The sequence below is a fragment of the Miniopterus schreibersii genome, assembly GCF_964146895.1.
Source record: "Miniopterus schreibersii genome assembly, chromosome: X".
Lineage (NCBI taxonomy): Eukaryota > Metazoa > Chordata > Mammalia > Chiroptera > Miniopteridae > Miniopterus > Miniopterus schreibersii.
In genome coordinates, this window is record NC_138104.1 from 14,592,224 (window position 1) to 14,619,834 (window position 27,611).

Below are 27,611 nucleotides of genomic sequence, written 5' to 3' on the forward strand. Positions count from 1 at the left end.
CTGACTGGGAGTTGAATCAGCCACCTTTTGGTGCATGGGATGACACTCCAACCAACTGAGCCACACTGTCCAGGGCTGGACTGAAATCTTGAAAGAGGCTGTGATATTTAGTCAAAGGGTTGGCTAGACTCAAAGATGTGCCAGAAGTGGGTCTCTGTTGAGCTGTCATCATCTGGATGGAAAAACACTAAAATAATTATCACATGCTAAGTGTCACCAGGAAGTGGGAAGGACCAGGGGAAGATATATGCAATGTGTGTGTGCCAGGGCAGTGCCTACTTTAGAGAAGAATAGGTAGTATGGAGTGCCTCTCTTCTCAGTTCACTGCAGTCTTGACTATGGGGCAGTTCCCTGGGGTCTTAACTATGGGGCCCATGGAGAAATCTCACTCACTAATGACCCTGTAGTGCCCAAGGAAATTAAGGGGAATCCCTCAGGGAGGCCCTGAGCAGTTCCTTGCTGTTTTTTCTTGTGCCCCATTTCTAAGAGAAGCTTTAGGGCCTTGGCTGCAGAGCCAGTCCCCTGGGTGGTTGGCCTACATGTTTTTTTCTAGATGAACCATAAGACATGTGGGTGCCTCCTGGGCTTTTTGGCAGTCAGAGAAACTACTTGTGTACTGTTAGATAATGGATTGCCACAAGAGAACAGAAACAATGACTCATATTGTGATTAGAAGTAGATGGAATTAGAGATGAAGACAGTTATTTGGTAAAGAAGACTCTAGGTCTTCCCTTGAACTTGTAGTACTTAGGTTATGCAGAAAAAGGAATCTTTGAATTCTTTGATCATAGAATATCTGAGTATCTTTCACTCACAAGATGCAAACTGGGTGAGCAAATTTGGATGTATGAGTGAGAGATGTAGGAGGTGAGGGTGGTGGACTGGTGATTTGAAGGGATGCTATGATGGCTTTCTTGGCAGAAAAAATAATCTTGGGTTTGGGGAAAAGCTTAGGACTGTAGAAAGGCTCACAGGGCAGCTGTTTAAGAAGGAAATCTAGCCCCTAAAGTGACAAGAGATTTTACTTTTCAACTGAAACTAGGTTTCTGTTTTTAGGACAAAAAGCTCAAAAGATTTTAAGCTAATGATTATGTTTATAATAATATTATTCAATATGTACCAGGCACCATTCTAAGTATTTTATGTGGATTTGTGAGTTATCTCATTTAAAATTCTCAACAACCCTATGAGGTAACTATTATCACCCCCACTTTAAAATTGGGAAATTTGAGTCACAATGAAGTTGAATAACTTGCTCTAAGGTCTCACACCTAGAAAGTGGAAGAGTTGAGATGTGAGCAAGGAGAAGCTACAAATGGCTAGAATTACTTTTACTGGTTTCAAGGATTCAATATTTTCATCAGTCTTATAAAGGAAGAAAATAGATGAATATGAAAAAAAATTTCAAGATGTAGAAAAAGAATTTGAGAGGTTTCATTTTGGATGAACTTTCCCTAATAAGAAATGAAGTGAAACTGTTACTAGAAGAGGAGGTAGTAGGAACTGGACAAGAGTTAATGATAACATGTCAAAAATGGCAGCCTCCTCAGACATCATCCAGAAGAACTTCCCCACTTTACAAATGATAAAAACTAGAACCAGAGAACAGAGTGACTTGTACAAGGTCATCTAGGCAGTGGTGGCAGAGTTGAGACTGGAACCCAGATGTCCTCATTCCTGCTCCATTGCTCATTCTACTGGACCCCTAATATTGCTTTTATTGTTTCCCCAGGCCATAAGAAACATGGTATCTCAAATGTTATATTTTCTTTTAACTACTTTGTAAGACTTCAACATAAATTGTGTCATATATATTGGGTTTTATAGTCTGAATCTATAATCTTGGGGTGGTCATTTACCCTTATTGGGAAATAGGTAGTGCAGGAGTGGTTATCTAGCAATTAAAAATCCAATCAAGAAGTAGTTCTACCAGCACTTCAGGTATCTTTATCTCTAATGAACAGGGGCTTTGTTAATTAACATTTAGTTTTTCATTGGTGAAATCAGTAGTGTTCAACATATGTGGATTGGCTAGAAATATGGTAAAGGTATTTCCAAACCAGCAGAAAGAAGATATAAGGATCTAACAAGATCTGTCTATAGTGCTGTCTTTTAGGAATGGTACCTTAGGCTTAATTCATAAATAACCCTGTGGGCAGCTACTAATAAGGATTCTTGGTTATTTGCATCCTGCCATTTGAATATTATTTTGTCTGCCTCAAGTGTACCTTCATGCAAGGTGCTATTGGAGTACCTAAAAGGATAGGGAGCTGGACTTGACTGAGCCTACAGAATAGGCTATACAATTATTTATTTTTATTTTTTTTTAAAAAAATATCTTTATTGATTTAAGAGAGGAAGGGAGAGATAGGAACATCAATGATGAGAGAGTCATCACTGATTGGCTGCCTCTTGCATGCTCCCAACTGGGGATCAAGTCCGCAACCCGGGCATGTGCCCTGACTGGGAATTGAACCTCAACATCCTGGATCTTAGGTCAATGCTTGACCACTGAGCCACACCAGGCCAGGCTATACAATTATTTTTATGCCTCCTTGCCATTATTTTAATGAGAAACAGAATTTGGTTTGAGGCTTACTTTACTACCTGCCACTCTAACTATGGCAGGCTATTGATATCCAACAAAACATACCTAATGAATGTGAACAACCAAATTGGCTTAGGTCAGTTTACAGCTTTAGATAACTCTATTTTGGATTCCAGTCTAAAGTTGGTGAGCCTCTTCTTGGGGGCATATAGGAAGCTCCTACCCTGGGTGAATGTTGGCAAAGACTTACTTGACCTGGCAGCCTCCCAGTTGTGTGCCTAAGATTTGCATGTACTATAATCTAAGCAGATTCTCCTACAGCATTCTCTTGAATTACTGCTTCTGAACTGCTGAGCACTTGTTAATGACCCTGTGCCAGCATCCAGACCTTGATGCAGGCCTCAGCATTGCCTAGGGGAAGATTAGTTAGAGTAGAGCTGCCACTCAACCATGAAAGGCCACTGGATATAACAGTGTATGTATGTAGGACCATAAGTATGTGCACAAGAGAGAAGGTTCTGCCATATTGAGGTACCTTGATGATACACTAAGAAGAGAAAGTCAATAGAGTTCTGACTAAGAAGAGCTTTTCTATTTTCCCAGTAATTATAAGTTAATTGAGCTTCTCTCAACCAGTAACTTAGCTGCTAGAAGGAGGTGGGTAGTGTAGTTTAGAGGTCAGAAACTTGCACCTACCACATTCTACAACCCCAAGTCCTGTTGTAGATGTTTTGTTGTACCACAGTAGTTTTAAAAAATTGAATTCGAATGTCTTTAGGTAAGGGCATGGAAGCTCCAGATTGCCACAGGCCCTACTACTCCATACCTGGACCCATTTCCACATTTATGTGATTCACCTGGCTCCTATAATCATTTGCTATTTCAACCACAGCTGAAACTGAGTCCCAGCTCTATAGGCAGGAAGATCTCAGGTAAAATCCTGGCTTCACTAATTAGCCAGCTGTGTGATCTTGAGCTAGTTGCTTATATATATTTTGAGCCACTTCTGATACTTTTTAAATAAAATGGTGAAGAGAGTGCCTCCTTTCTAGTGATGTTTTGATGATTCCATGAGACAAGGCATGTAAAATGATCAGTGCAGTGTCTGACACATGGTATGGGCTCAATGAATGGTATTGTTATTATTTCACTCCTGGTTTTAAATTTGTTGATAGAAATGATGGCACAATGAATGCTATGTAAAAATTGATTACATTACTGAATGCTTTATAAATGGATTGCAATATATCTATTTTTAGCAAATGGATTGGCATTTGCCATGACATCTAGTTTATAGCATGGCTAAGGATCAATCATTAGCTAACAAGCAAAGATGGGAAGAAGCATTGTGAAAATAAAAATAATTTCATTGTTTTTAATTATTATCTCAAAGAGCACTTTTGCTTTACCTCAGAGACTGACTTCAGACTGGCCTCTTATTTCTTTCAAGTCTTGACTTTCCAACCTGAGAATCAAACTCACTAATGCTTGCATGCGCCAACAGCATCTCACTTACTTACAGAAGTAATATATGTGAAAGTGCCTGGTACAATGCCTGGGGCTTAGTGGGTTCTCAACAAATTGAGAATTAGTCTGAATTAATACATCTCTGTTTGCAGTACCAAAGCTTATTAAATTAGTGATTCCCAAATTGAGTGTACATTAGAATTACCCATAGAGCTTGTTAAAAAGGCCTATCCTCATATTTTCTGATATAATACATATGGAGTGTGACCTAGGAATTCATTGTTTGATAAGCATCTTTGGTAATTCTGATGTAAGTGGTCCAATTCAAGAAACACTGTTTTAAAGTAACCAAAAATTAGCTTTGGAAATAGCAATGAGATATAAGAATATTTTAGAATCTGTTATAGGTTATGGCTGACTGGCTGTCAATGTTCTTTCTACCTTAAAATTACAGAGGTGTTCACCCACACAGAGATCCATACCCACATCCACTCAATTACTCCTCTGTGGGCTGGGCCCTGATCCATTTCTGTCTCATCTATTGCTGGGAGCCTGATCCCTTTTTGGATAGCTGCAAGGATTAGGGCCCTGGTTGCAATGAGTAATTGGCAAAGTAGATCAGCCAATCATGGATAATTGAAAGGAGACTATTTTTGTTTGCAACATTTTTTAAAGGTTAAAAAAAATCCTCACCACCTCCATCACAAACTGATTTTACTTCTGAAAATATTCCACAGTAATTGTGGGGAATTCAGAGGCTGAGATTCAATTGTAGCAAATAACCATGCACTTTAGAGGCAACGGACCCACTACCATCTGAAGGGTGTGACTTGAAGGGTCAAAGGCAACTAAAATCTTAATCAATAAACTACCAGAATTTATCCGTGAAGGTCAAATGTTGCAAAATAAGTGAAATGTATTTAAGGGACTCTTCCTTATCTTTAAGAGTCTCCCAATGTCCCCTGAATGCCCATCATCCACTTGGTGCCCCACTTCCTTAAGCAGATGCCTTGTTCTGGGTCACTCACCTGTCTTGGAAAGTCTCCTCTGAGGATCCTGCAAGGTATTAGGTGGTAATCTGATGTAAGAATTCTGCCGGAAATATTAATGGCTAATAAGGATTTAACTCATTCCTTTCTAGATAGCATGCTTGCACTTTAGCACAGGCCTTCAGTACAGTAACTCAAATAAAATAATTCATGGAATTTTAGATTAATGGCAGACTGATGGGGGGCAATATTTTGGGTAATAAGTTGCCATTTGGCAGTCCTTAAATGATACTGGGTAAGCCCTTAATGACTTCCCTGGAGCAGTTCTCAGCTCAGATATGTTGGAAAGTGATACTACTTCTCTTCCCTCCCCTCTACCTCACATTGAGTGTCTGGCACCAGCCTTGAAAATGGAGTAAATTTTTCAGGTTCTTAGGGAGCCAGACAGAATTCAGATTGTGTTGTACTTCTTGTCTCTAACCCTGATTAAGGAAAGTCAGACAGCTGAGGAGCAGATGCTACATGCCTCCTTCTGGCATGTCTTGACCTAAAGAAGCAAGGTGAAAAGGCAGTTGAAACTGCATGCCAACCTTAACTTTCTTGGTTAGGTTGTTTCTAAAGGGGACACTTTGAGGTGTTGCAAGAATCCAGGACACTGTCATCCTGGCTCATGAGTTACCTCCCCTCTCAGCCTGTCTTCCAGTCTTCATTTCAAATTCCTACAAAAATCAACTCTAAGTAGATGCTCTCATCAGATATCTAATCATACCACCTACAGACATGGCTGAAACGGACACAGGGTGGTTGGGAATAGGTTAGAGACATCCTTGAGTCGGAATGAGCCAAATGTGTCTCTTACAGAATCTCCTATGGAAGGCAAGAATGTACAAATATGGGTAAAAGCTTGTCATGGAGAACCATTTTCTTTGGTAATCACAGTCTCTCTGGTCTGGACTCTACTTACTCAAAGTGTGGTTTGAGTACCAACAGCATTGGTATCATTCAGGGGCTTGGTAGGAATACAAATTCTTGGACCCCATCACAGATCTATTGAATCAGAATTTTTGTTTTAACAAGATCCCCAACTGATTGCTGTGCACATGAAAGACTGAGAAGTGCTCTTCTAGACTGACTTGCGCCCTGTGGGGTTAAAGGGTCATTACCAGCTGTATTTTCTCTACTCATTCTTATCCTTGCTCCTGTGCCTCCTCCAAATAAGGACAAATGATTGTCCTGTTGAGGATAATAGCTAAAGATGCCAGTGGCAGTTAGGAACTAAGTTATTTCTCTTACCAATGCTCAAATGGAAATCCAGCTGAGAGTATTCTGGTTATTTCCATGGGAAGGGAAGCCGAATGTACATTTGAGACAAGGCAAGGGATGGATGGAGGGAGTCAGAAGAAGACACTACTTGGATAAGCTTCCAAGTCCCTCCAGAGCTACCTTTAAGCATCTGTGAGGGGGATGCTGCCTTGTAATAACTGAATTCTACATGCCATAGCAGGGAAAGGAAACTCAGCCTGAGCTCCAGCTTCCCTACAATATCTCTCTCCTTTTCTGACCTCCTTTCCATGCCAGCGAATTTTCTGCCAATGCCCACATAGGCATCTTCAGACTCTCCAAAAACCTGTTGTTTTGTAATACAGATAAAAAGTTACACTCTTTAAAATAACTTTATTGAGGTATGATGGACATACAAAAAGCCGTACAAATTTACCTCCTTAAGAAAATGAATCGCTATGAACTTTGACTGCTTTCCAAATTACCCTAAAGGCTTTTTAAAATTCAACATGGTGAAGGTGCACCTGCCTTATACCTTGGGTGTACTTACACCAAACCTGCCATGTACAGGTAGCTTTTTACTTTGGCCTGTAGAAGTCTTCCATGACCAGAGCCACTTGATCTTTGGTTTGGGTAGAGTGAACATTCACTCTGTGCATCACGTCCAGAAACACCCCCATTTGAATATATTTCCTTGAAATTGAGGCATTAGGGTTTCCAGAGCAAATATTCCCTGGTTGGAGACTTAAACCCCCTTATCACACACTTTCAGTTGGATTTCTATATTAGATAAAAAAGCTATCACCCTCAAAGTAGAATGCAGGCCCTGAGGAGGAAGGACCAAGAACAGAGATATTCTGATGAAGAAGGATCATTAGGTCTAGAGAAGTCCAGGGTAGAATATAATCCCTAGAAAAGTTTATTGTGGGTGGGATACCAGAATCAGGGGCCAGTCAGTTGGAGACCAACAAAAGGGCATAAGCTGGGCAGACAGAGCAGGAAAGGAAAATAATGGAAAGAGAAGAGGTTTAAGTGTGAAGGGGACAAATTCTGTTCATGTTAACCTTTTGCCAAGTACTGACCCCTTTTGGGGACTGCTGCCCTAACTCAAGGCTCATCCTACACATAGGCTGAGGCTATTTGTAGCTCTCAGCCTGGAGCCCAGCCATTTCCAGAAGAGGGAGGGAGTTCCTTTTGTGTCTTCGCAGCTCCTACTCCTGCTATAGAATGCCCATCGCCCCCACCTAGGGTTTTAATTGCACCCTCTCATGGATATTTCATCCAGTTAGACCCAAAGTATCAAAGCCAAAGGAAGAAAGTTGAAGCTTGATTTTTTAAATGAACCAGGCAAAATATGCAGATAATTTTCCTGACCTTCAGAGAAGGTGTAAAGCTTATGAAAGTTCTTTCAAATATATCTGCAGTCTCAATCTAAGAAGTTTAAAGTTAAAACATGGAATAAACAAGTTATTCCCCTCCCCCAGAGTTATGAATTCTATCTTATAAAATTCTTGTCCTCTCTTAAAACTCATGCTTCCTTTTCACCCTTTAGCCAATTGTGTAAAAACAACAAATCTCTTACCCACAAAGGAAGACTAATAACGATGCCTCAGGAGCTTCATTTACTTTTTAATCTGTTAAAATGAAACCAGCCAATCACCCCTGACTATCCATAATAATGAAATTTAAAAATATATCAGGAGCCAAAAACATGTGATAAAAATCTCAACCAGCCCCCACTATTCTCATTCAATCTTGGGGGGTAGGGAGGGAAATGCAGCATTAAGGAAACCTCTGATGAAAGCAGAAGTGGGGGATGTGGAAAACTGGTTTCATTTTAAGGAAAAAGGTTAAAATTGCTGACATGGGAAAAAACACCCCCACATGGCTCATTTTACATTAAGCATAAATAGAGAACAAAATAGTTTTCTTTGTTCCTTCCTCTCAAACCCTTCCAATCTCCCCATCTCCCTTAGAAGATCAACAGGAAACAGCCTTGTAGGGGAGGTAATACACTTTGCTGGAAGCTCACCGTTGCAACCTGCTGATTTCCACTTATTTTTATGGCCCAAATGAACAGCATCATCTTCCTCCCTCCTCTCCACATAAAAATAGATTTTAAAAAAACCCATAATAAACTTTGTGAGAAGGTGACTTAAATTTTTGACTGGCAGGCACCACTGAGGCAAGTGCTTCAGTGGGCTAAGCCAGCTGGCTAAAGGGGCTGAGAAGTGAGCTAAGCCAGTGAGCTTATTAAAGCCTGGCCAGCAGACAGAGGAGAGAGGGAGAGCAGCAAGGGTGCAAAGATGGGGAAGTGGGGGTGGGAGGTGGAGATGGAGCAGTGGACATTGGTTAGTATGTGAAGATCTGTTTGAGGGCTGGAGCCCTGATACTGTGCGTCTTCACCCTGGTTCCAAAGATTACATGAAAAGGGCAAACACAAAAACAAAACAAAACCCACCAAAGAGCAGAGAATGGAATCAGGGGAGACATTTCCTTCCCAAATGGACCTAAATAGTTAAATGGATCCTGGCAATTAGAATAATTAGATAATTAGATCGTGACTCTGTGGGCAGGAGACAGAAACCTGTCTTGGCTAAGTACACTTGGTAGCAAAATGTGCTCAGTTATAAAAGGAGCGTGCTCTCAGTTAGCAGGTATATTTCAAATGGCTCAGGAAAAAAAATGCAGCTGATTAGTTAGATTTAGCCAGCAAAAGAGATTTTGCCTGGAGCTCCATTAGAGCCTGCACTCTCAAGTCTCACTCTCAGTCCCACTGTCACTTGCGCCTCCATCAACAGATTTTTTATTTAAGCCAATGCGTAAGGAGCACAGTTCTGTGGCGAATAACCTTTAAGGTTACATTTGCCTTTTCCTTGCTTCTTGCAAACAGTGCGTAATCCATGAGCACATTTGTTGGCTGTAAAGGTGTACAACAGCAATTTTTGCAATGACAGTGCGGAGAGGGAATATGAGATCTGTGTGCTAATGAGCTGACACTGCAGAGGCTGGGGCGATGTAGTGTGGAGTGCACTACAAGTGCACAGCAGCAAGACACAGGAGGGGACTTCAACAGAATTGGAGGCATTTCCTGAGGAACCAGGGCAGCCAAGACACACCAATGGGACCCAGCAGTCCCTTGGTGTTTTCACATCTTCCAAAGCCCTGGGATGATCAAATCTGGTTTTTTAAAGAACAAACATGTAACTTAAAATGTGTGTACATCTCTTTTCATATATACTAATTTTGTGTGTTTGAGTGTCTCTGTGTGTGTATAAATGTATGTATCTTGAAACCATGATATTCACACCATCCTTCTTTCCGGGGTTATCTGGCCAAATTTAAAATACAACAGCAAACTCAATAAATCCCTATGAAATGGGAACATGGGATCCAAATCAGATGAGTCTCTTTGATAAACTTCAATTCACCTCTGAGCCGAGATCCCAAATAAACCACCTTTCAAAGCCAGAGAGGCTTTTATTGGCTTCTTAAGACACAGAATGAAGTTGGAGTCTGTCTTAAGCAAACCTCTCGGGGTTGTGCAAAAAAAATAAATAAATAAATAAATAAATAATTAAAAAAAAAAGGTTGCTGGTGAAGAAGAGTCTTTAAATAACTGATGCCTGGGATTCCTTGCAAGGAAACCTTCAGAACACATCGGAGGAGGAAGGGATGCAAAGGGAGAGCAGGGAACAGAGGCACACAGAGGGCATTACCCTTTGTTTATTTTTGGGGTATTTGTTTACCTGCATAACTGTGCCCTCAAAAGTGTATGCCTGTCTCAAGATTGAGAGTGCAGGAAAGATCAGGGGAAGAAATCAATTTTAGTGCTAGGGGAAACTGCAACTAAGAATTTTGAATGAGAACAGGGGAAAGTTTCATTAATTTTTGCCATACTATTCCACATTGAATGAGATAGGAGAGGTGGGTGACCAGATTTGGACTTAACTGGGATTTTCTCAAATTCTCCCTAGGTCTCCAGGGAGGAGCAGACCAGAGGGTTTAGGGGTCTTTTTCTCTGTGAAATAGTGCAATCAATTGGAAGAATGAAACCTAGGATCACCTGCCAAGCTCCAGTACTGAACTAGTATTGTGTTCTGACACCTGGTATATGTGATCTTCACTTCCATAAGGAAAAGAACAGTCAAGGCGAGTAAGAAGATACACTTCCAAGGCTTTCCTGGCCTTGTGAAATGACTGTTTTCTGCATTCAGACACTATCAGACTGTAGTTGGACTAGTCATCTTTCTCATACTAAGCTTCTGGGCAGCAGCTGCCAGGAGACAGCTTTGAGATCTGGCCCCCATTCAATGATTGTGACATTCAGAGAGGACTGTTTCGGGGACCAGAGAAGATGACAGTCTTCTGAGCTGTAAACCCTGAGAATGCAACAGGCAACTGGGCACACGTCACTGGTTTCTGGATATTTCTCCTGTGTGTGTCAGGGTGTGCATACGTGTGTATTTGGCATAAGTAAGGGCAAGGTCACCTTTTTGTTTTGTCTTTCTTGTTGCCTAGTGACCCACAACTTATTTCACACTTTCAACCCTGAAACAATAACCCAGACTTTTAAGCTTGTTGGCAGAAGTGTTGTGGATTTAGAGAGAGAGAGAGAGAGAGTGTGTGTGTGTGTATGGCAGGGGTGACCAGTTTCTTTTCTTTGCCCTGAGAGGTAAGGCATTAAGGAAACTGAACATCAAACCTGACTTATTGCCTTTTCTCAAACCTGAGCTTTTCACAAGGTAATGATCATTTCCTCATTGCTCCTTGAGTGGAGTTTCCAATGGCTCTGAGCTGGCTGGTGTCAATCTGATTTGAGCGTAAAAAAAACAATTAAAAACCTTGGAAATCAATCATTTCTGAGAAGGCAATTGGCACTCTTATTCCAGTCCTCAGCAGTGGAAAGACACTAAAGTGAGTTCAAATATTATTTGTCATTAATAATAATAAATCTTGGTAGTTTCATGTATTTGGTTTTAAATCTGTTCTAATTGATACTTAGGAAGCTGCATTTGAGCTTCAGCCTCTTGACAAGATCACAGTGCTGCAGGATTAAGTCAGCTGTGTGTTGTATGTGCTGTAGGGACAGGCTGGGATTACTGAAATAAGATGCAAAGTATAGACAGACATTTTGTAACTTTCACACTTAGCTGGAATTAATAAGTTCCTATTTTTGTCAATGTCGGAAAGCCAAAGAATGTCAAATACAGAGTATCACAGAACATGTTCATATAAGGATCTGTACCTTCAGCTAAAATTTTCTTAAAGAAAATACTGTCACATTTCTTGCAAAGTACTTCACTCCCATCCTCTTCACCTAAGTATTAAAAATCCAAGGAACCTATGCCCTTGGAGACGCTTTCAACAGTTTTTCAAAATCACATATCCTCTGAGGCAGAAGAATTTGAATTCATTCATATATAAAGTTTCACAAAAACCGAACATAAATATAATTTCTCCCTTTAATGAAAGTCAGAAAACAAAAATTCCAAACTATACAAGCCATAAAAACAAAACATATTTATGCCATTATCAGCCTCATTTTTGTGAAAACTTTTAGTGCAATAAGCTTAGATGAAGAATTACCAGTTTTTCTCATAAAACATTCAATTCAAGAAAAAACTGTGTCCAACAGGCTGTCATTTGGGTTCCCTTGGTTTTACTCCTCAAAATGTCCCCTTTCTAGAGGAACAATCACTATGGCACAAGTAGGTATTTCAGAAATGGCTTTGTGGCTAATGAAATTCCTCCTTTTTGATATTGTTTGCCTGCTGCAAGCCCCCCCCTACACCTTTTGCTTTAAGAACTGTGTTGTCCTTAACAATGGGGGTGGGGGATTGAACAACATTAGGGGAGACAAAACAGAAGCAGCTTTCCCAATAGTCACCTGAGCACTGTCTTCTCCTTCCCCTCAGTTTGCCAGGTGTTCGTCACTTGTAATCAGTTTGTAGCCTTATCAGTTTCTATCAGAGCTCCCTAGGTAAGGAAGGTGATATTCTAGGACAGAAAAAGGCCAGGGAACCAAGCTTCATCTGTCCTTCAAGGTCACTTGTTTGCAGAATTTCTCATATTTGGGTCCTATCTATTAGGCAATTGTGAAATTCAGCTAATTTCTACAGCCAGGCACTAGCTTTAACAGTCAAGTAATGTACATCCTGAATTGACTCAATCAAGAGACTTCTTTTTTTAATCCCATCTGAAGAAATTTCCCTGAACAACCATGCTATTTTTTCTTTCCTTTTTTTTTCAGCCAAAAAAAAAAAAAAAAAAAAGGTGTGGGGGAGGAATTGCCGGTTTAGCAGGGAGGAAAATGAAAGTTTTGCATCAGACATTATTCACAGCAGAGTTTTGTGCACTGCTTTAAGTCCCTCTCTCAGCAGAATCCTCTAGAGTTGGTTTATGCTGCATGAAACCTGGATGGGCTAGAGCCCCTAAAATGGTCTACTGAGGCCATCACCCCTCCGCAGCACATATGCAGACCCCAAGTCCCACAGGCAAAATGCAAGTGAGGTCCCAAAGGTCCCAAAGGGAGGAAAAGCACATCTACTTACAAGCATTAGTCACAGAAAAACTATTGGAGGAATCCAAGTGATCTACGTGGTAATTCAAATGGAAGGGCTTCTCGGTGGTGTTCTGGTTGGTGTTGTATAACTGCACGGCAAAGCGGAAAGCGCTGTGCTCCTGCACCGTATTTCTCATGAAAAGTCCACCTATAAGCAAAGGGAACCGAGATTTGGCTTGTGTCCCTCCCAGGACAGGTTAGAAATTAAAGAGCACTGCAGATAGGAGATCCCTCTCAATGGTGCGGGGTGGGATGATGATTGATTTTCAACCTGTGTGTCTTTGAAGACTCTTGTGAACTCAAAATTTGGCCAAGAGAAACGTGGTTTTCTCCAGACTGAAAAGGAGGAGGAGAGGCTGGAGAGAAGGGGGAAAGGGGAAAGAGGGAAGAGGGGGCTGCTTTGGGGTAGGATGATGGAACCAAGAGCGGGACTTGGCTGTTTCTCAGGCAGTAGTTTCCTCTTCATTGCCTCCCCCCTCCCTCCCCTCCGTACATCTCCACGAGCTTGTTAATGTTTTCCTGGTGCAAAGAGAATGGTTGGAAAGAAAAACAATTTCATTCTCCGTAGTACCCCATCCTGTGCCCCATAGCCGCCACCCTGCCCCACCTTTACAATACAAGGGTTTGGTTCAGTAAGGGCAATAATTTTAACTTCTGGACTTGTAAATACAGACAGAAGATGAGAGAACTCCCTTCCAGCGTCCGGGAACCCGGCTCCAGACGGACACAGCGGCAATTCACGAATTCCTGGTCTGCGTGACTTCGGCGCTTCCTCACTCAGTTCCTTGTCTCTCCCCCTCCCCACCCCCGCTTTCAACGGCGTCCGCCACCTACCCCGACTCCGGTAGTTGCCCGGGTCTCAGGGAATCCAGAATAGGCTTCCATCTCCCCCAGCACTAACCTGTCTGGGGGAAACCAGAGACGCGGGACGGGCGCTCGGGCAGATTACGCGCCCTGGTGCGGCCAGACAGGCGGCATCACCCTGGGACAACTTCCAGCCGCGGCAAGCACGCCATGGCAAAGTCCAGAGCAGCGAGCCAAAAAGCCGTGACTCTGCGCCCCTTTGCAGCTTCCAACATGCTTCCCCTGCTCCCCACATATTGTAAAACCCAGTAGTCTACTCCCCACCCCAGCCCCAGGAGACCCCTCTGTTGTGCCAGTTGCTCCCCAGACCAGCCAGCTCTCTGGGGTTCAAATTCCCGGGATTCCTGCCCGGTCCTAGTCCCGGTCCCCGTCCCCAGTCCCCCTCCCCAGGCATTGCAGGACAGGGACCAGCGGCCGCAGTAGCCACACCAGGGCAGTGGTCTCCGGTGCAGGAGAGCCCGGCCGGACCGGCTGGCTTGCTCACGCTTACCTATGCTGATGGTGTTGGGGAATCCTCCGTGAGAATGACCCAAAAGCCCCAGGACTAAAAAGAAGACCGCCTGGAGCACGCTTTGCTCCATTTTCTTCTGCCTGGCCATGCTACGCCTAAAACGAAGCTGACAGGAGCATGGGCGCAACTGGGGAGTCGTCAAAATAATAACAGAAAAAGAAAAAGAATTCGCTGGCTCTTACTCCCCCTCCCTTCAACTTGCTCTCGCTCACTCTTCCTTTCCAACCTACACTAGTCCTCCTCCTCCACCTCCTCCTGCTCTCTCTCTCTCTCTCTCTCTCTCTCTCTGCTCCCTCTCGCTCCTAGACTCTCTCACACCCCCTCCCCGCCCCCCACCTCACTTCGGTCTTCACACCAATCTGGAAGGCGGGTTCACTGGCTGTGATCTTTCTCCCTATCACTGAGATGAGAAGAGAGAGAGATGGGGAGAGAGAGAGAAAGAGGAGAGAGGGAGACAGAGAGAATATAACCTAAAACACAGAACAAAACAAAAAAAGACAAAACACCGAAAAACATAAACAAAAACCAAACAAAAGAGAGAAGAAGAAAGAAATTATAAACAAAATCTGAGACTTTTGTCCCCCCAGAAGATGGTGGGTCTAAAGAGGGGGGTGGGAAAGAACGAAAGAGCGAAAAGGCTCAGCGCCGGTGAATTGGGCTCTTCCAATTGGGCCGGTAGGGGGATATCGATCAAAGTTGATCTGACGTGGAATTAAAGCCGCACACCGCTTAGCTCTACTGCAAACTGCAGCCCCGGACTGCAAAGCCTTGGCGTTGGCGTTTGTCAACACGGACGATGGGATCAATAGAAATACACTATTCCTCATGTGGACCAGCCATTCAAGCTGCAACTGGCCCTTTAAAAAAGGAAGGAAGAAAAGCTGCATTGTCTCTGCGCTTGTATGTCTGTCTTAAAGAAGGGGGTCTGACGGGGGAAGGGGGGACGGTTAGTGGTTACTCAAGAGTCTTTGTAGAGATTCGGAGAAGCAGTTCCCATCACAATGCGCCCGAAGATGCTGCGCATGCCCCGTCCCTACCGCTCAATTTTTACAGCAGAGATCCTACGGACAGTGAACAACCCCCCAAACCCACAGGTTTGGGAGGCCAGTACCTCCCCGTCTCAGGGCAGAGCCAGGTTTGGGGGCGGGGAGGGGTCACTGATGGGCAGTGTGGAGCTGACAGTTTTGGAGAACATAGAAAAGTATGTGCCTAGATGTGGTAACTAAAAGGTTAATGAAAAGGACGCTCAATCCCACTGACGAAGGAGGAGAGAGATGTGGCAATGAGCTGAGATGGGGTGGGGATTGGAAGTTAAGGTTAAGAAAACTGTCTTTAGCTACCTGGTTCTCTCTGTGTTGCCTCTGGACATAGCAGCCTAAGCCCCTGACAAATGACTCCAGAGGCTATAAATTCTCCCACACTCTTCTTTCACTCTCCTCTGTAGGGGAGGAAAGAACCTTCCAAGTCAGGCACTACAGCTGGATCTCAGTTGGGGGGTGGTTTCCTCTACAATCTTGTGGATGAACCTCTTGGTGGATAGACTCCTCTCCCTAGCCCCTTTCTCCAGTGGTGAGAGAAAAGGGAGTCTTTTTGTCTTCCAAGTCTTTCACTCCTACATCACCTACTCTGGAAGTGACAGTTTTTACCTCTCCCCACACCAGCTATTCTGCTTTTCATATCCTCTCCTCCTGATCTACACGGACCTGCTGCCAGAATATACCAAACTGGTATACATGGGGCAGGAGATATGGGACAGGGCCCAGGGGCACAACTGGCACATAGATTACTCCAGAACTTTGGATTTGACATGACATACGTTGGAGCCTGGAACAGAAAGTTTTCAAATCCTTGGGCAACTAAAAAAATGGTTCTAGGCTCTTCCCAATTTCCCGTCCATTTGGTAATGCAAAATCTCTTCCTACCTCATCACCGATACAAATCTTTTGTCTCTGCTAGCCCATGGCTAAGAATGACACAGAAACCTGGAAGTCACAGAAGACTGAACTTGCAATTGGTTGGAGCATTGGAGCAAAAGGGGTATCAATCAGAAACTAGGTTGGTCACCCCTTGACAAATATGAGCAGTGAGATAGCATGGTTCAGGAACATAAGCTTAGGAAACAGGTCCAGGTTCAAGTCTATATTCCATTACATATAGGCAGTGTGTGACTTTGAGTTACTTTCTTAATCTGAACCCGTTTTCTCATCTGCAAAATGGGAATATTAACATTTCTTTCCATATAAAGTTATTATGGATTAAATAAGGATTAAATAAGATAGCAGATGTGAAAGCATCTAATTCAGTGCCCGATTCACAGAAGAATTAATAAATGTTAATTTCCAAACTCCCATCCCTCTTTCTCACCCTTTAAAACTGCTCTTTTCTTCCTCAAAGTTCCTCATGCTCTCAGCCTCCTCTTTCTCCACCATCCTCCAAAACTCAGACTCTGCTACGCAATCTTTGCTACTGTTCCGTATCAAAATCTTCCTCAAAATCTTCCCGTTGTAGCTCCTCAAGAGCCCTAGTATATAGGAGAGAATCTGGTAGATAAATCTTTTTTTAATCCTCACCTGAGTATATTTTTTCCATTGCTTTTTCAGAGAGAGTGGAAGGGGGGCGGGGGAGAGAAAGAGAGAGAGAGAGTGAGAGAGAGAGAGAAACATCGACTGGTTCCCTCCCACACCTACCCTGACTGAGGCCGAACCTGCAACTGAGGTACGTACCCTTGGCCAGTATTGAACCTGGGACCCTTCAGTCTGCAGGCCAGTGCTCTAACCACTGAGACAAACCAGCTAGGGCTGGTAGATAAATCTTTACTAAGGTTCTTACCATAGACAGTGACAATTTAATATTTAAAATGACACATTTAGAGAATGTGTACTCTGTGCTAGGCACTATACATTACTTCTTTTAGGTAACATAGTTGTATTTTATTTTATTTATTTACTTTTTAAATTATACTTTTTTGTTTGTTTGTTTTTATTGATTTTAGAGAAAGAGAGAGATGTTGCTCCACTTATCTGTGCCTTCATTGGTCGATTCTGGTATGTGCCCTGACTGGGAATTGAGTCTGCAACCTTGGCATATCAGTAGGCCGCTCCAACCAACTGAGCTACCCAACCAGGACAACATAGTTGCATTTTATTAGGAACCTTTAATGCTTTGACCCAAAAGAGTAACTTTAATAAGGAGTTTCAATTTTGATTCCAGGTGGGTGGACAATACATTTTGGATGGAGGCAGGTGGGTTTCAGCATACTTTACTTCACCCCTGAAGGCAGCTAAGTTCCCATCCATGCTTGCCCAGCCACAAAAAGTGGTAGGCAAAGAAATTGTGGCCATCTTCACCATAATTTAGCTTGAAAACTAATGGGGTGGGTCAGTAACAAAAGATGAGAGGAAGAAAGGCATTTCAGTGCCTCTGTACTTGAAAATCCTCAGTTGAATTCATCACTTAAATGGCACCCATCCCTTTCGTTTTCAGTCTCCTCTGCCTACTACTGTTTTTTTTTGTTTTGTTTTTTTTTTTAAAAAATATATCTTTATTGATTTCAGAGAGAGGAAAGGAGAGGGAGAGAGAGAGATAGAAACATCAACGACAAGAGAGTCATTGATCGAGCCCACAACCCAGGCATGTGCCCTGACCGGGAATCGAACCCTGATCGCCTGGATCCTAGGTTGACGCTCAACCGCTGAGCCACACCCGGTCGGGCGCCTACTACTGTTTTTACTGTCCTTCATCTGCTGCCACTCTTTCAACTTTTAGCTGTCAGTGGCAGATGTTGGCAGAATTGGACTAGTCCCATCTGAGCCATCAAGGACACCGTGGTGGGCCAGGCATATTGCTGTTGGTAGAAAAGACTGTATACATTCAAATTCTTTCGCAATTGATTCCTCACCGAAGAAAGCAGTAAGCCAGCTTTTGAATTTCATTTTTGGTTTTCCAGTGAGGAGCTAGAGACTGTACTAGCATCATAGCCACCAGACACTGCCAACAAAGCCCCAAATCTAGCTCTCCCTCTTTAGTTAAGAGATATCACTACTGGATTCATGATTATCTGCTAGTCTTAGGACCCATGGTTTGCACTTTCAAATGCATTTTATGATACACTTTAAACAGCAAGAAAATAATTCATTGAAGTTCTTATTGAGAGGTTGATTTGTATTCTTTCATGAGGTGATTAGCCAGGCCACAAGAGAGGATGCAGGAGAGGTGCAGGAAAACAAATTTCATTATATTCACAGGTCCTAGAGAAAGAGTCACACTATGCCACAAAGGGAGGGGCATATGGAGAGAGCACCAAGGGAGTAGGCTCAACCAAGCAAGTGGGAAGGAGAGAGAGAGAGAAAAGAGAGAAGGAAAGGAAATGAGAAGAGAGGAGAGTAGGGGAAGGGAGGGGTAGGGGAGGGGAGGGCAAGGGAGAGGGGAGGAGAGGAGAGGAGAGGAGAGGGGAAGGGAGGGGAGGGGAGGGGAGGGGAGGGGAGGGGGGAGGGAGGGGAGGAGAGGAGAGGGGAGGGCAGGGGGGAGGAGAGGGGAGGGGGAGGGGAGGGCAGGGGGGAGGGGGAGGGAGGGGAGGGGGAGGGGGAGGGAGGGGAAGGGAGAGGGGAGGGGAGGGGAGGAGAGGGGAGGGGGAGGGGAGGGGAGGGGGAGGGGAAGGGGAAGGGGGAGGGGAGGGAAGAAAAGGGAAGGGAAGAGAGCACCCCATGGGCAAGTGTCTTTATTGGTGTCAGGATAGAGTACACAAACAAAAGGCATGAGAGAATTTCATTGGTACATTTGAATGTCATTAGGTCACAGTCAGGGGAAAGCAAGAAGGGGATCTTGTTGCAGTAACTGGCCTTTCACACAGGTGTACGTGGTCACAAGGGTGAGGTGCTCACAGCGTATTTGTGGGGATGTTGAGGCAGGAGAAAAATATGACGTTTTAAGATTTATAATACAAAAGAGAAAATAGTACTTCTCATGAGGTTTCTGTTCGTTTCAGGCTTCGGATAGGGGCACTTGTGTAAGCAGAAAGAAATGTCAGCCAGTGAAGCTTGGGGAGGGGATCTATACCATACACTGAGACTCATACTTGCCAATTTGATACTTTGCAAATAAGGAAAATAGTAATAGAAATCATCCCAATTCATTGGAAGGAAATTGCTATCCCCTTAAAGGTAATGAAACCAAGATACTATAAGCATACCTCAGAGACACTGCAGGTTCAGTTCCAGACAGCTGCAATAAAGCAAGTCATAGTATTTTTGCTTGTGGAAGGTCTTGTCTTCAATTTGTAAAACACACGACATTTGCGAAGCACAATAAAGCAAAGGGCAACAAAATGAGGTTTTATGCCTTTATATCCCTTTGCCTAATAGAAAGATAACTTCCTCACTATTCCACTTGAAACTTTGATTTCTTCAACAAACATTTGACCACCTGCTTTAAGGCAGACTCTGCTAGACACCAGGGAATAAAGAAGCAAGACAGTTTTGGCTTTCAATACATTTCAAGTTTAGAGGAGGAGCAGATGTATTCACTGGCAATGACAATGCAATGTGGTAAGTGCTATGAGAACAGTAAGCACCAGGTAGCATGGCAGTACAGAGGAAGGTGTTTAAATATCTCACATAAGTTATTTCCCTTATCTCATATTCAACCCCAACCAATTAAAAAGAGAAGCTAGAACAAGATATTTTCTAAGGACCCTTCCTGCTCTCTTGTTCTATGGTTCTATGACTCCATGAGGTGGATTATTTAGGGTCAGAAAAACTGTCCAAATCTCAATTTACACACTAATCAAGGAAATAATCTAGGTACTACTGATTCTTTGTGGTTGTCTCTTGCACTTCCATTCCTGGATTCCTTGGAAAGAATAGAGTCCAGCCATATCTGGAGACTGAGGTTGGGTGTGACATCTAAGAAAGCTTGGGCACTCCATCTTAATTCTCTATCATCCCATCTTCTTTATTACACCACTCCCTCCAGAAACCTCTGTAGAAATCTTCTATGTGGGTATCAACCCTGGTGTTGCTGAATAGATCCACATCCCTGAGGAGCTGAAATTCCAGGCATGGGCATGGTTAGAACTGCTTCTGGTAGGAGTATATGCATGGGTGAGAAGAGAAACCTTATGGACTTGGGTTTAATTGGCCCAGAAATGGATCCATGACAACTTCCAGGAGGAGACAGTCATATCAAGTAAACAATTGGAAGCAATTGTTTATCTCAAATTGTATTCAGATTGGCTTGCTTTTTATAGACGGTAATGGTGTTTGGAACTCATTTTTTGCCCTGAAGACATTGCCAGGAACTGTTTTGGAGCACAATTACTTGGAGGTGATCTTTCACTTTTAGTACACCTCTTCCAACCTTTTCTCTCTGGACTAAGCACTTTCACACTGCCTTCTTTAGCAGGGCTAGTGACCATGCTTTGACTCATTCAGTTCCTGTATTAGTTAGGATGCTTCATACTCAGGTAAGACAAAACCCACTAAAACTGGTGCAAACAATAAGGGAGATGCATTGGCTCACATAATTGTAAGGAACACAAGTAGGACTGGCTTGAGAATTGATTAGACTCTAGTTCAAAAATGTTATCAAACACCTAATTTCTTTTACTTTCTCCTTTCTGCTTCCCACATGATGGCAAAATATCTGTAGTACTTATTTTCAACCTGCCTTGCATCTTCTTGCATCATTGGTTCAAACTGAATCACATGGTGATTCATGATCAAATCCTTTAGCCAAGTAATGCCATACTTAGACCTGAATTACCTGAACCAATCACCATGGCATGGGGGAACAGGATTGTGCCCCATTCATAGAGCTGAGAGTAGGGAACAGTTAGTCCTCCCTGACCCCTCACCAAACCACACAATGATGTACAGTTGGGGAGGGAGCTATAGAGGTTGGGAAACAACAACAGTAACCACAAAAATCTCTATCTTTCCAAAGGCCTGCTCCCTGAGAATTATGGGTGGTAATAATCTTACTCTTGAAATGTCTATAAGCCCATGATGACTTTCCTTTGTTACTTTAGTAATTCAATCCCCAAAATTCAGTTCCTGATGCATCTGCCTGATATTTATGTTCTTAAGAAAGTCATAATTATATTGAGTGTCCAGAGTGAGAAACCAATATAGAAATAATTCCTTTCTTAGTGGTAGAGGCAAATAGACTTCCAGATATTTTCAGATAAGTATCTAGTGATTACTCTGTACATCCTCTTTATGGTGAGCAGAGGTCTAGGGTATTACTCCATAGGCTATGAAACTGAGGAATCAGAGAAGTTTAGTGAACAACCCAATGTCACACAGGGCTTTATCCACCAGGCTAGAGTCGTCTTCATGCTGTGAGAGAACGGAATCATAACAAATATATTCCACTGGGATGAGTTTATCATTACAAATAATTATCCTCTGGTGGGCTCTGAATGGGCTTGAAAACTGCAGCTGGAAATCAGAGATTCCCACTTCTCACAAAGTGACATTCTTATAAGCTGCGAAGTCTCTCTGATACGAAGTGTTAATTTATTTCAAATTATTTCAGGTTACCACCTAAAGATAATATTGTTGACATTTTTATTAATGTAAACTATTTTACTCCTCTAGGAAGGTTAGAAACTGTCACTGTGAAATAGCATAGGCAAGTCAGGGGAAAATTAACCCCCAACCTAAAACTGGCTTTGCCTCCCAGCCCTAGTTGGGGAGGGGTTGTGTGTTTGAGCAAATCTGATAATTTTATTGAGAAATTCTGGGGGCCAATTGGTTGAGGAATTATGCTTTATACACAACTGGAAAAGTGTCCATTTTTTGGAGTACTTGTGAAAATTAGAAACTGACTGTAGATTCTGAAATTTATGTGACTGTATGTCAGACTCCACCCCCTTTTGAGGTGTGTGTATGTGTGTGGGTTGGTGGTGGTGATCAGATTGGGATGGGTAAAGCACATATGTTAGATTAAATAAGTGCTCCAACTACTTGCTCCTTCCTGCATGCATACCTTTATCGTGGCCTCATTGTGGGAAGTTTATTTCTCTGCCCTTTAACTTTGGGCTTGGCCATGTGACTTGCTTAGGTTAATGGCATGTGGATAGAAGTGATAGGGATTCAATTTCAGCCTATGTCTTAAGAAACCTCATGCACTTCTGCTTGCCATTTTTACCTTTGCTGGTGCCATGAGAAGAATATGTATCAGCTGGTTTTCTGGTACAAGAAGGATGAAAGATATGTGGAGTAGATCTGCCCTAGTTGACTCACAGACCTGAAATGAGAAGCAGAGTCATCTCACCTATTATAGTCTGTAGCAGAGCTGCGCAGTTGAGCCCAGTCTAGATCAGCTGAACCACAGCCAACCTGCAGATGGATAATAAATAGTAGATGATTATTATTTTAAGTCACTAAGATTTTGGGCTAACTAATACAGCAGACACTTGGCAATGGTATATTTCTATGGGTGAACTAAGGCTATGGTGACCATGCATCCTGGTTTGCCCAGGGCAATTCAGTTTATGCCCATTGTCCCAGAACAATATTACTAGTGCCCCTTTTCACTCTCAAAAGTATCCCAGTTTGGATGATAAACTGCATGTTCCATCTGGCTGAGGCAATGTGTGGCTTATGAGGTTGTTTTAAGGGCCAGATGAAAAGACTTGCAATCTGCTTGTTTGTTCACTTCTACTTCTTAATCTTTGTTTCCTAATCTGTTAAGTGGGAATTTGACTCTAGTCTTTGTGAGGAATAATTTTTGTTCGTTTGTTTGTTTTTAACACTCCTTTAGATATAGGAAGTTATGGGTTTCCTGCTTTAAGAGTGAATCCAGAGTATTTAGGGGAATGAAAAGAAAATTGGAAACAGATGAATCTTAGTATACTTAACTGTATCCAATTCTGAAAGAGGAATTTTGGGGTTTAATCTGTTCTAATATATGCACTGTAAGCAGATTCTGTCGAGTCTTTGTGACATCACTTCCACAGACACAATATTTTGAGGGGAAAGAAGAGCATATCAACCATTTCACATTTTTCTGGGTGATTACTCACACAACCAAAATCAGTGGTTTTCTTCTTTGAAAATAAGGTATCTTCTAGTTTAGGAAAATCCGGTATGTGGAAATACAAATTTGGAGAGAGTGCTGTAGTTTACTAAAGGATTTACCAAAGATTTCCTTTAAATAGTGAACTACTCTTGTGCAGTGGTGTCAGTTGGATGTGGTTTGCTCCACCCCCAGGACAAGTGGCAACGTCTGGAGAGATTTTTTATTGTCACACCTGTGTGGGGAGAGGGGAAGGAGTTGCTACTGGCATTTAGTGGATAGAGACCAGGGATGCTGCTAAACCTCCTACAATGCACAGGACAACTCCTGACAACAAAGAATTAACCAGTCCCAAAGGTCAATAGTGCCACAGTTGAGAAATGCTATGTACTTAGAACAGGAGTTTGAAAAAACCACTCAATATCATGACATTCAGGTTGGTAAAGTTGAGTAGCTCAATTAATAGAAATGAAGAAATGTGAACTTCTTGAGAGTGTTTCTACTGCTTTTACTTTTCTAGACATTCTATGGCAGTAGTTCCCTGGTGAAGAAACTGAGGCAGGGCAGGATGTCTGTCTTCCCCAAATTGGACACAGAAGCCAAGGCTTTCTGACTTTCTATGCTGCCTCTTTTGTCTTAATTCACTGCAAGGTAACTACGGTGCCTGTTAGTAGTCATCAATGCTTCAAGCTATATTATTGTTATCATTATTACAACTTTTTTAGTTTAGAGAAAATATTAAAGGAGAGGAAGCAGCAGTTACAAAAATACCTCTATAGTGATCCTCAAAGCTCAGGTTAGTCAGAAATCTGATGTCTACTGAGCCACCATTACTTAGCTGGACTCAAAAGTGGGGAGTGAGATGAACTTTGCTAAGTAGCAGCAGGAAGGAGGGAGATTAAGAAAAAGGGTCACTCACTATTTAGAAACTGTTTGGTACAGACATGACTGGCTATATAATTTTAGGGGTCCAATGCAAAATGAAAATTCTGGGCCCTTTGTTCAAACATTAAGAATTTCAAGACAGACAGCAGAGCATTACAGCTAGCACAGGGCCCTTCTATCATGAGGCCCTGTGTGATTGCACAGGTCATACTAATGAAGCCAGCCCTGAGGGCAGCTCCTGCTCTAGAGGAGACTGGACAGTATGGAGAGTATCCCTTCTCAGTTCTCTGGGCTCTTGACTTCAGACCCCAGGGAGAAAGCTCATTCACTAAGGGCCCCACAGGTCCAAAGAAAATGAAGAGGCTTCCCCAAGGTAGGCGGCAAACAGTTTCTCACTGCCTGTCCTGGCCTCCCTCTGTGGGTAGCCCCAGTCCCGAGAGAAGTGCTATGTTACAAAGAAAGAGAAAAATCACTTAAAATCGCTGTATCTTGGCAGGAGGCTAGTCAAAGAGTAGTCTTACAATCTTACCTACCCTGCTATCTAAACACAAATTGAATTCCCTAGGGTGAAGATCATTCTATATCCAGAGGTACCATACTGGGGAAGTCCTTGTGAGGCAATGTCTTTAAATTCAACACAAAGCAAAAACTAACAAATGTTTCCTCCCCCTTAACATTCTGGTTAAGAGTTTAGAACATTGCCACATTTTGCTAATAAAGGGAAAGCAGTAATTCCTTCCCAATTTTGAATCACCTTTAGTCAAATTTCTGGTACATAAGGCTAACTTGGTATTTTTTCTTGATGGTGATGATGCTGACAATAACAATAATGATGACAATGATCATGATTATGGCAATGATGATGATGACTAACATATTTCTTACGACATGCCAGGTATTCTGCTAAGTAATTTAAGTTTATTGTCTCATTGAATCCTTACAGCAACTCTTTGAGGTAGGTGCTATTATAATCCCCATATTTAATGCAAACCCAAATTAGAGGCATTCATATAAATTTTAAAGAAAAGAGACCCTGAAAAGTATCTTTCAAACAAGGGATGGTAAGTGGAAAGTATGCATAGTTCCCATTATTAACAAGTTAGAATGTGAAGTGTCACTGCTTTTTCCTTTTATTAAGGATGCTTCTTTAATTGTATATTTTTGTAAATATGAATTTATTTTTAAATGTTTTTCATAATGCTTAGGACCCAGAGGCCTCTCAATAAAGCTGTGCTTCATTCAATAATAAATGAAGGCTTTCATGGGCTCATTCAATATCTCAACCTTCTTATGAAGTTTCATGAAAATGTCCTAAATTCTTTAATCATAAATTCTGCCATGAGGGTTTTGAGAAACAAAATTTTGTGGTTAGAGGATGCAGTGTACCTTCATTTCAGGTAAAGCATACCTACAATATAAAAATCAATATGCCCATCTGATATGGTTATAGACTAAGGCATCATTACCACCATCTTGTGGATGTTTCCAATAATTGCAGACAAATTACCAAAGCTGAAAGCCAGTGTCTTGACTATTGAACCTTATACTTCTCATTCAGTACATTATTTGACTTTTGCTTTAGATTTATGGGTAATAAATTACAGCAATAAATTCCCGTGTCATTCATTGTAGGTTCCCTCAAATTCTTTTTTTGGAGTGAGGAACAGTGTGATAAATAAGTGCATGAATAAATGGGATGCTAACATTTCCAAAGTAGTCAATTTTTATAAATTATAAATACTTTATTATCTTTCTAATGAGAGTAAAACTTGAGGGAACCAACTTCTTTTTTATTGGAATATACTGTAACTGCGTATTTTAGCTCTAACTTGATATTTTACTAATTTTGTTTGTTTAAGATTGTGAGCTCTATGAGGGCAGGGATTTGGGAGGAGTGTGTGTGTCTGGTTTGTTTATTGCTGTAATCCCAGCACCCAGAACAATGCCTGACATGTAATTGATGCTAAATAATTTTTGCCAAATGAATGAATGCACGAATTAACCAGAAACAAGATGCAATGGTGCTTTGTTTAACATTATGGTTCATGAGTCAGGAAGAATATAGGGAGAACAGGTTTTTGATTTTATGGTTGGACTAAAAAAGAAGAGACCAATTGCCCTTTTGTCTGGCTCATTACATTTGGCAAACTCTTAGAGAGCTTTGGGTATATATTATGCTTAGGACAAGGCCTCTTGAGGTACAGAGCACAGTGGAGGGTGAATCTGGTGAGAGAAAAAGAGAATAACTTTTCTCTTCTTGCCTCCTCATGGTCAAAACTTACCCACTCTTTCCATCTTCTTTTCAGGATTCTGTTAGATAAGTGGTTGGTATACTCCACAAGGTACTTGGAAGAAAGTGATCCTTATGTTACCATTAAGAAATGGATGGCAGCTGAGAAGTATTGAAGGTCTGAGTTAGTATAACATTTCCTGTTTCTTAAGAACATGGAAATTGGCTGACTCTGCCGGTAGCTGGCCACAGAATGAAAAGAGGCTGTGTGGCAAATGCCAACAAAGTGGAAATGGACATCAGCAATTTGCTGCTATACCTTGTAATATGGGCAAATCTTGCTTTATGCATTGAGCATGCATCTAAAAATTTGTGTGGAAAATGAATTTAGGTAAATTAAATCCCATTTTAAATCCAGGACAAGTGCTTGCCACTTAAAGGAACCCTGAATCAAATCATTTTTTCAAGTGAAAAATATTAGCTATTTTGTCATTTTTGTGGTTTCTTACATGTACTAAAAACACACACAGTCCCCTATAATTTAGAGGGCAGACTTTGGATAAAAAGATGTAGTTTGAGGCTGTTTATTTTTTAGAACTTCTGTTACCAAAGCTTAAATCAGGAAATATTTGGCTTCATCTAAATCCCAATATTCCAATCTCGTATCTTTTCATAGTATACTTCTGAATCAGGGTCAAAATTTTGCCAGATTATCTGGAACATAGTCAAAGTGTTAATGAAACATATATAGTATTGTCTTCCCCTGCCTCAAATTACCACCATTCACTTCTTCACTGAAGCCTTGGATATATAACATAAGCTACAAATTTGATGTCAATGGGATAGGAATTATAATATGAGCTATTTATTATTTATCAAGTACTTGCTATGTTCCAGGTATGTGCTAAGTGATTTGATACATTAGATCATCTAATTCCTATAGCCCACTATAGTAGATACTATTATTATTTCAAATTTATAGCTGAAGAAACTGATATCCACAGAGAGATTAAGTGACTTGCCCAAGGTCACACAGTTCAAAATTGTGGATGCGAAATCAAATCCAGGAAACCCCTATGATAGCCTTCTTCCACATCACACTCTGTGTGTGTGTGTGTGTGTGTGTGTGTTCTGAGATCCCAACTAATTTGTGTCTTCTCAAAGGTGCAGGGAGCAGATCTCTATGTCATACTCAGTGGCCACCCAACCTGCATTGTAGACTGACTGAGCCAAACAAAGACTGGGAAAGACTC

General features: G+C 41.9%; 1 protein-coding gene across 3 annotated transcripts in view; it reads right to left on the minus strand.

The window, feature by feature from the left end:
- GRIA3 (glutamate ionotropic receptor AMPA type subunit 3) overlaps positions 1-14,887 on the minus strand; it is a 254,308-nt gene extending 239,421 nt beyond the window's left edge. For 2 of the 3 annotated variants that reach the window (XR_013998000.1, XM_081125666.1), the window contains exons 1-2: positions 14,205-14,866; positions 12,840-12,998 (exon numbers count right to left, since the gene is read on the minus strand). Coding sequence is in view for 2 of the 3 variants with exons in the window: in XM_081125666.1 (XP_080981792.1) it covers positions 12,840-12,998; positions 14,205-14,313 (268 nt within the window). In the remaining variant the exon portion in view is untranslated. Of the gene's footprint in view, positions 1-12,839; positions 12,999-14,204 lie in introns of all 3 variants that reach the window. The other variant, XM_081125665.1, reaches the window with a different exon arrangement.
- Positions 14,888-27,611: the final 12,724 nt, after the last annotated feature.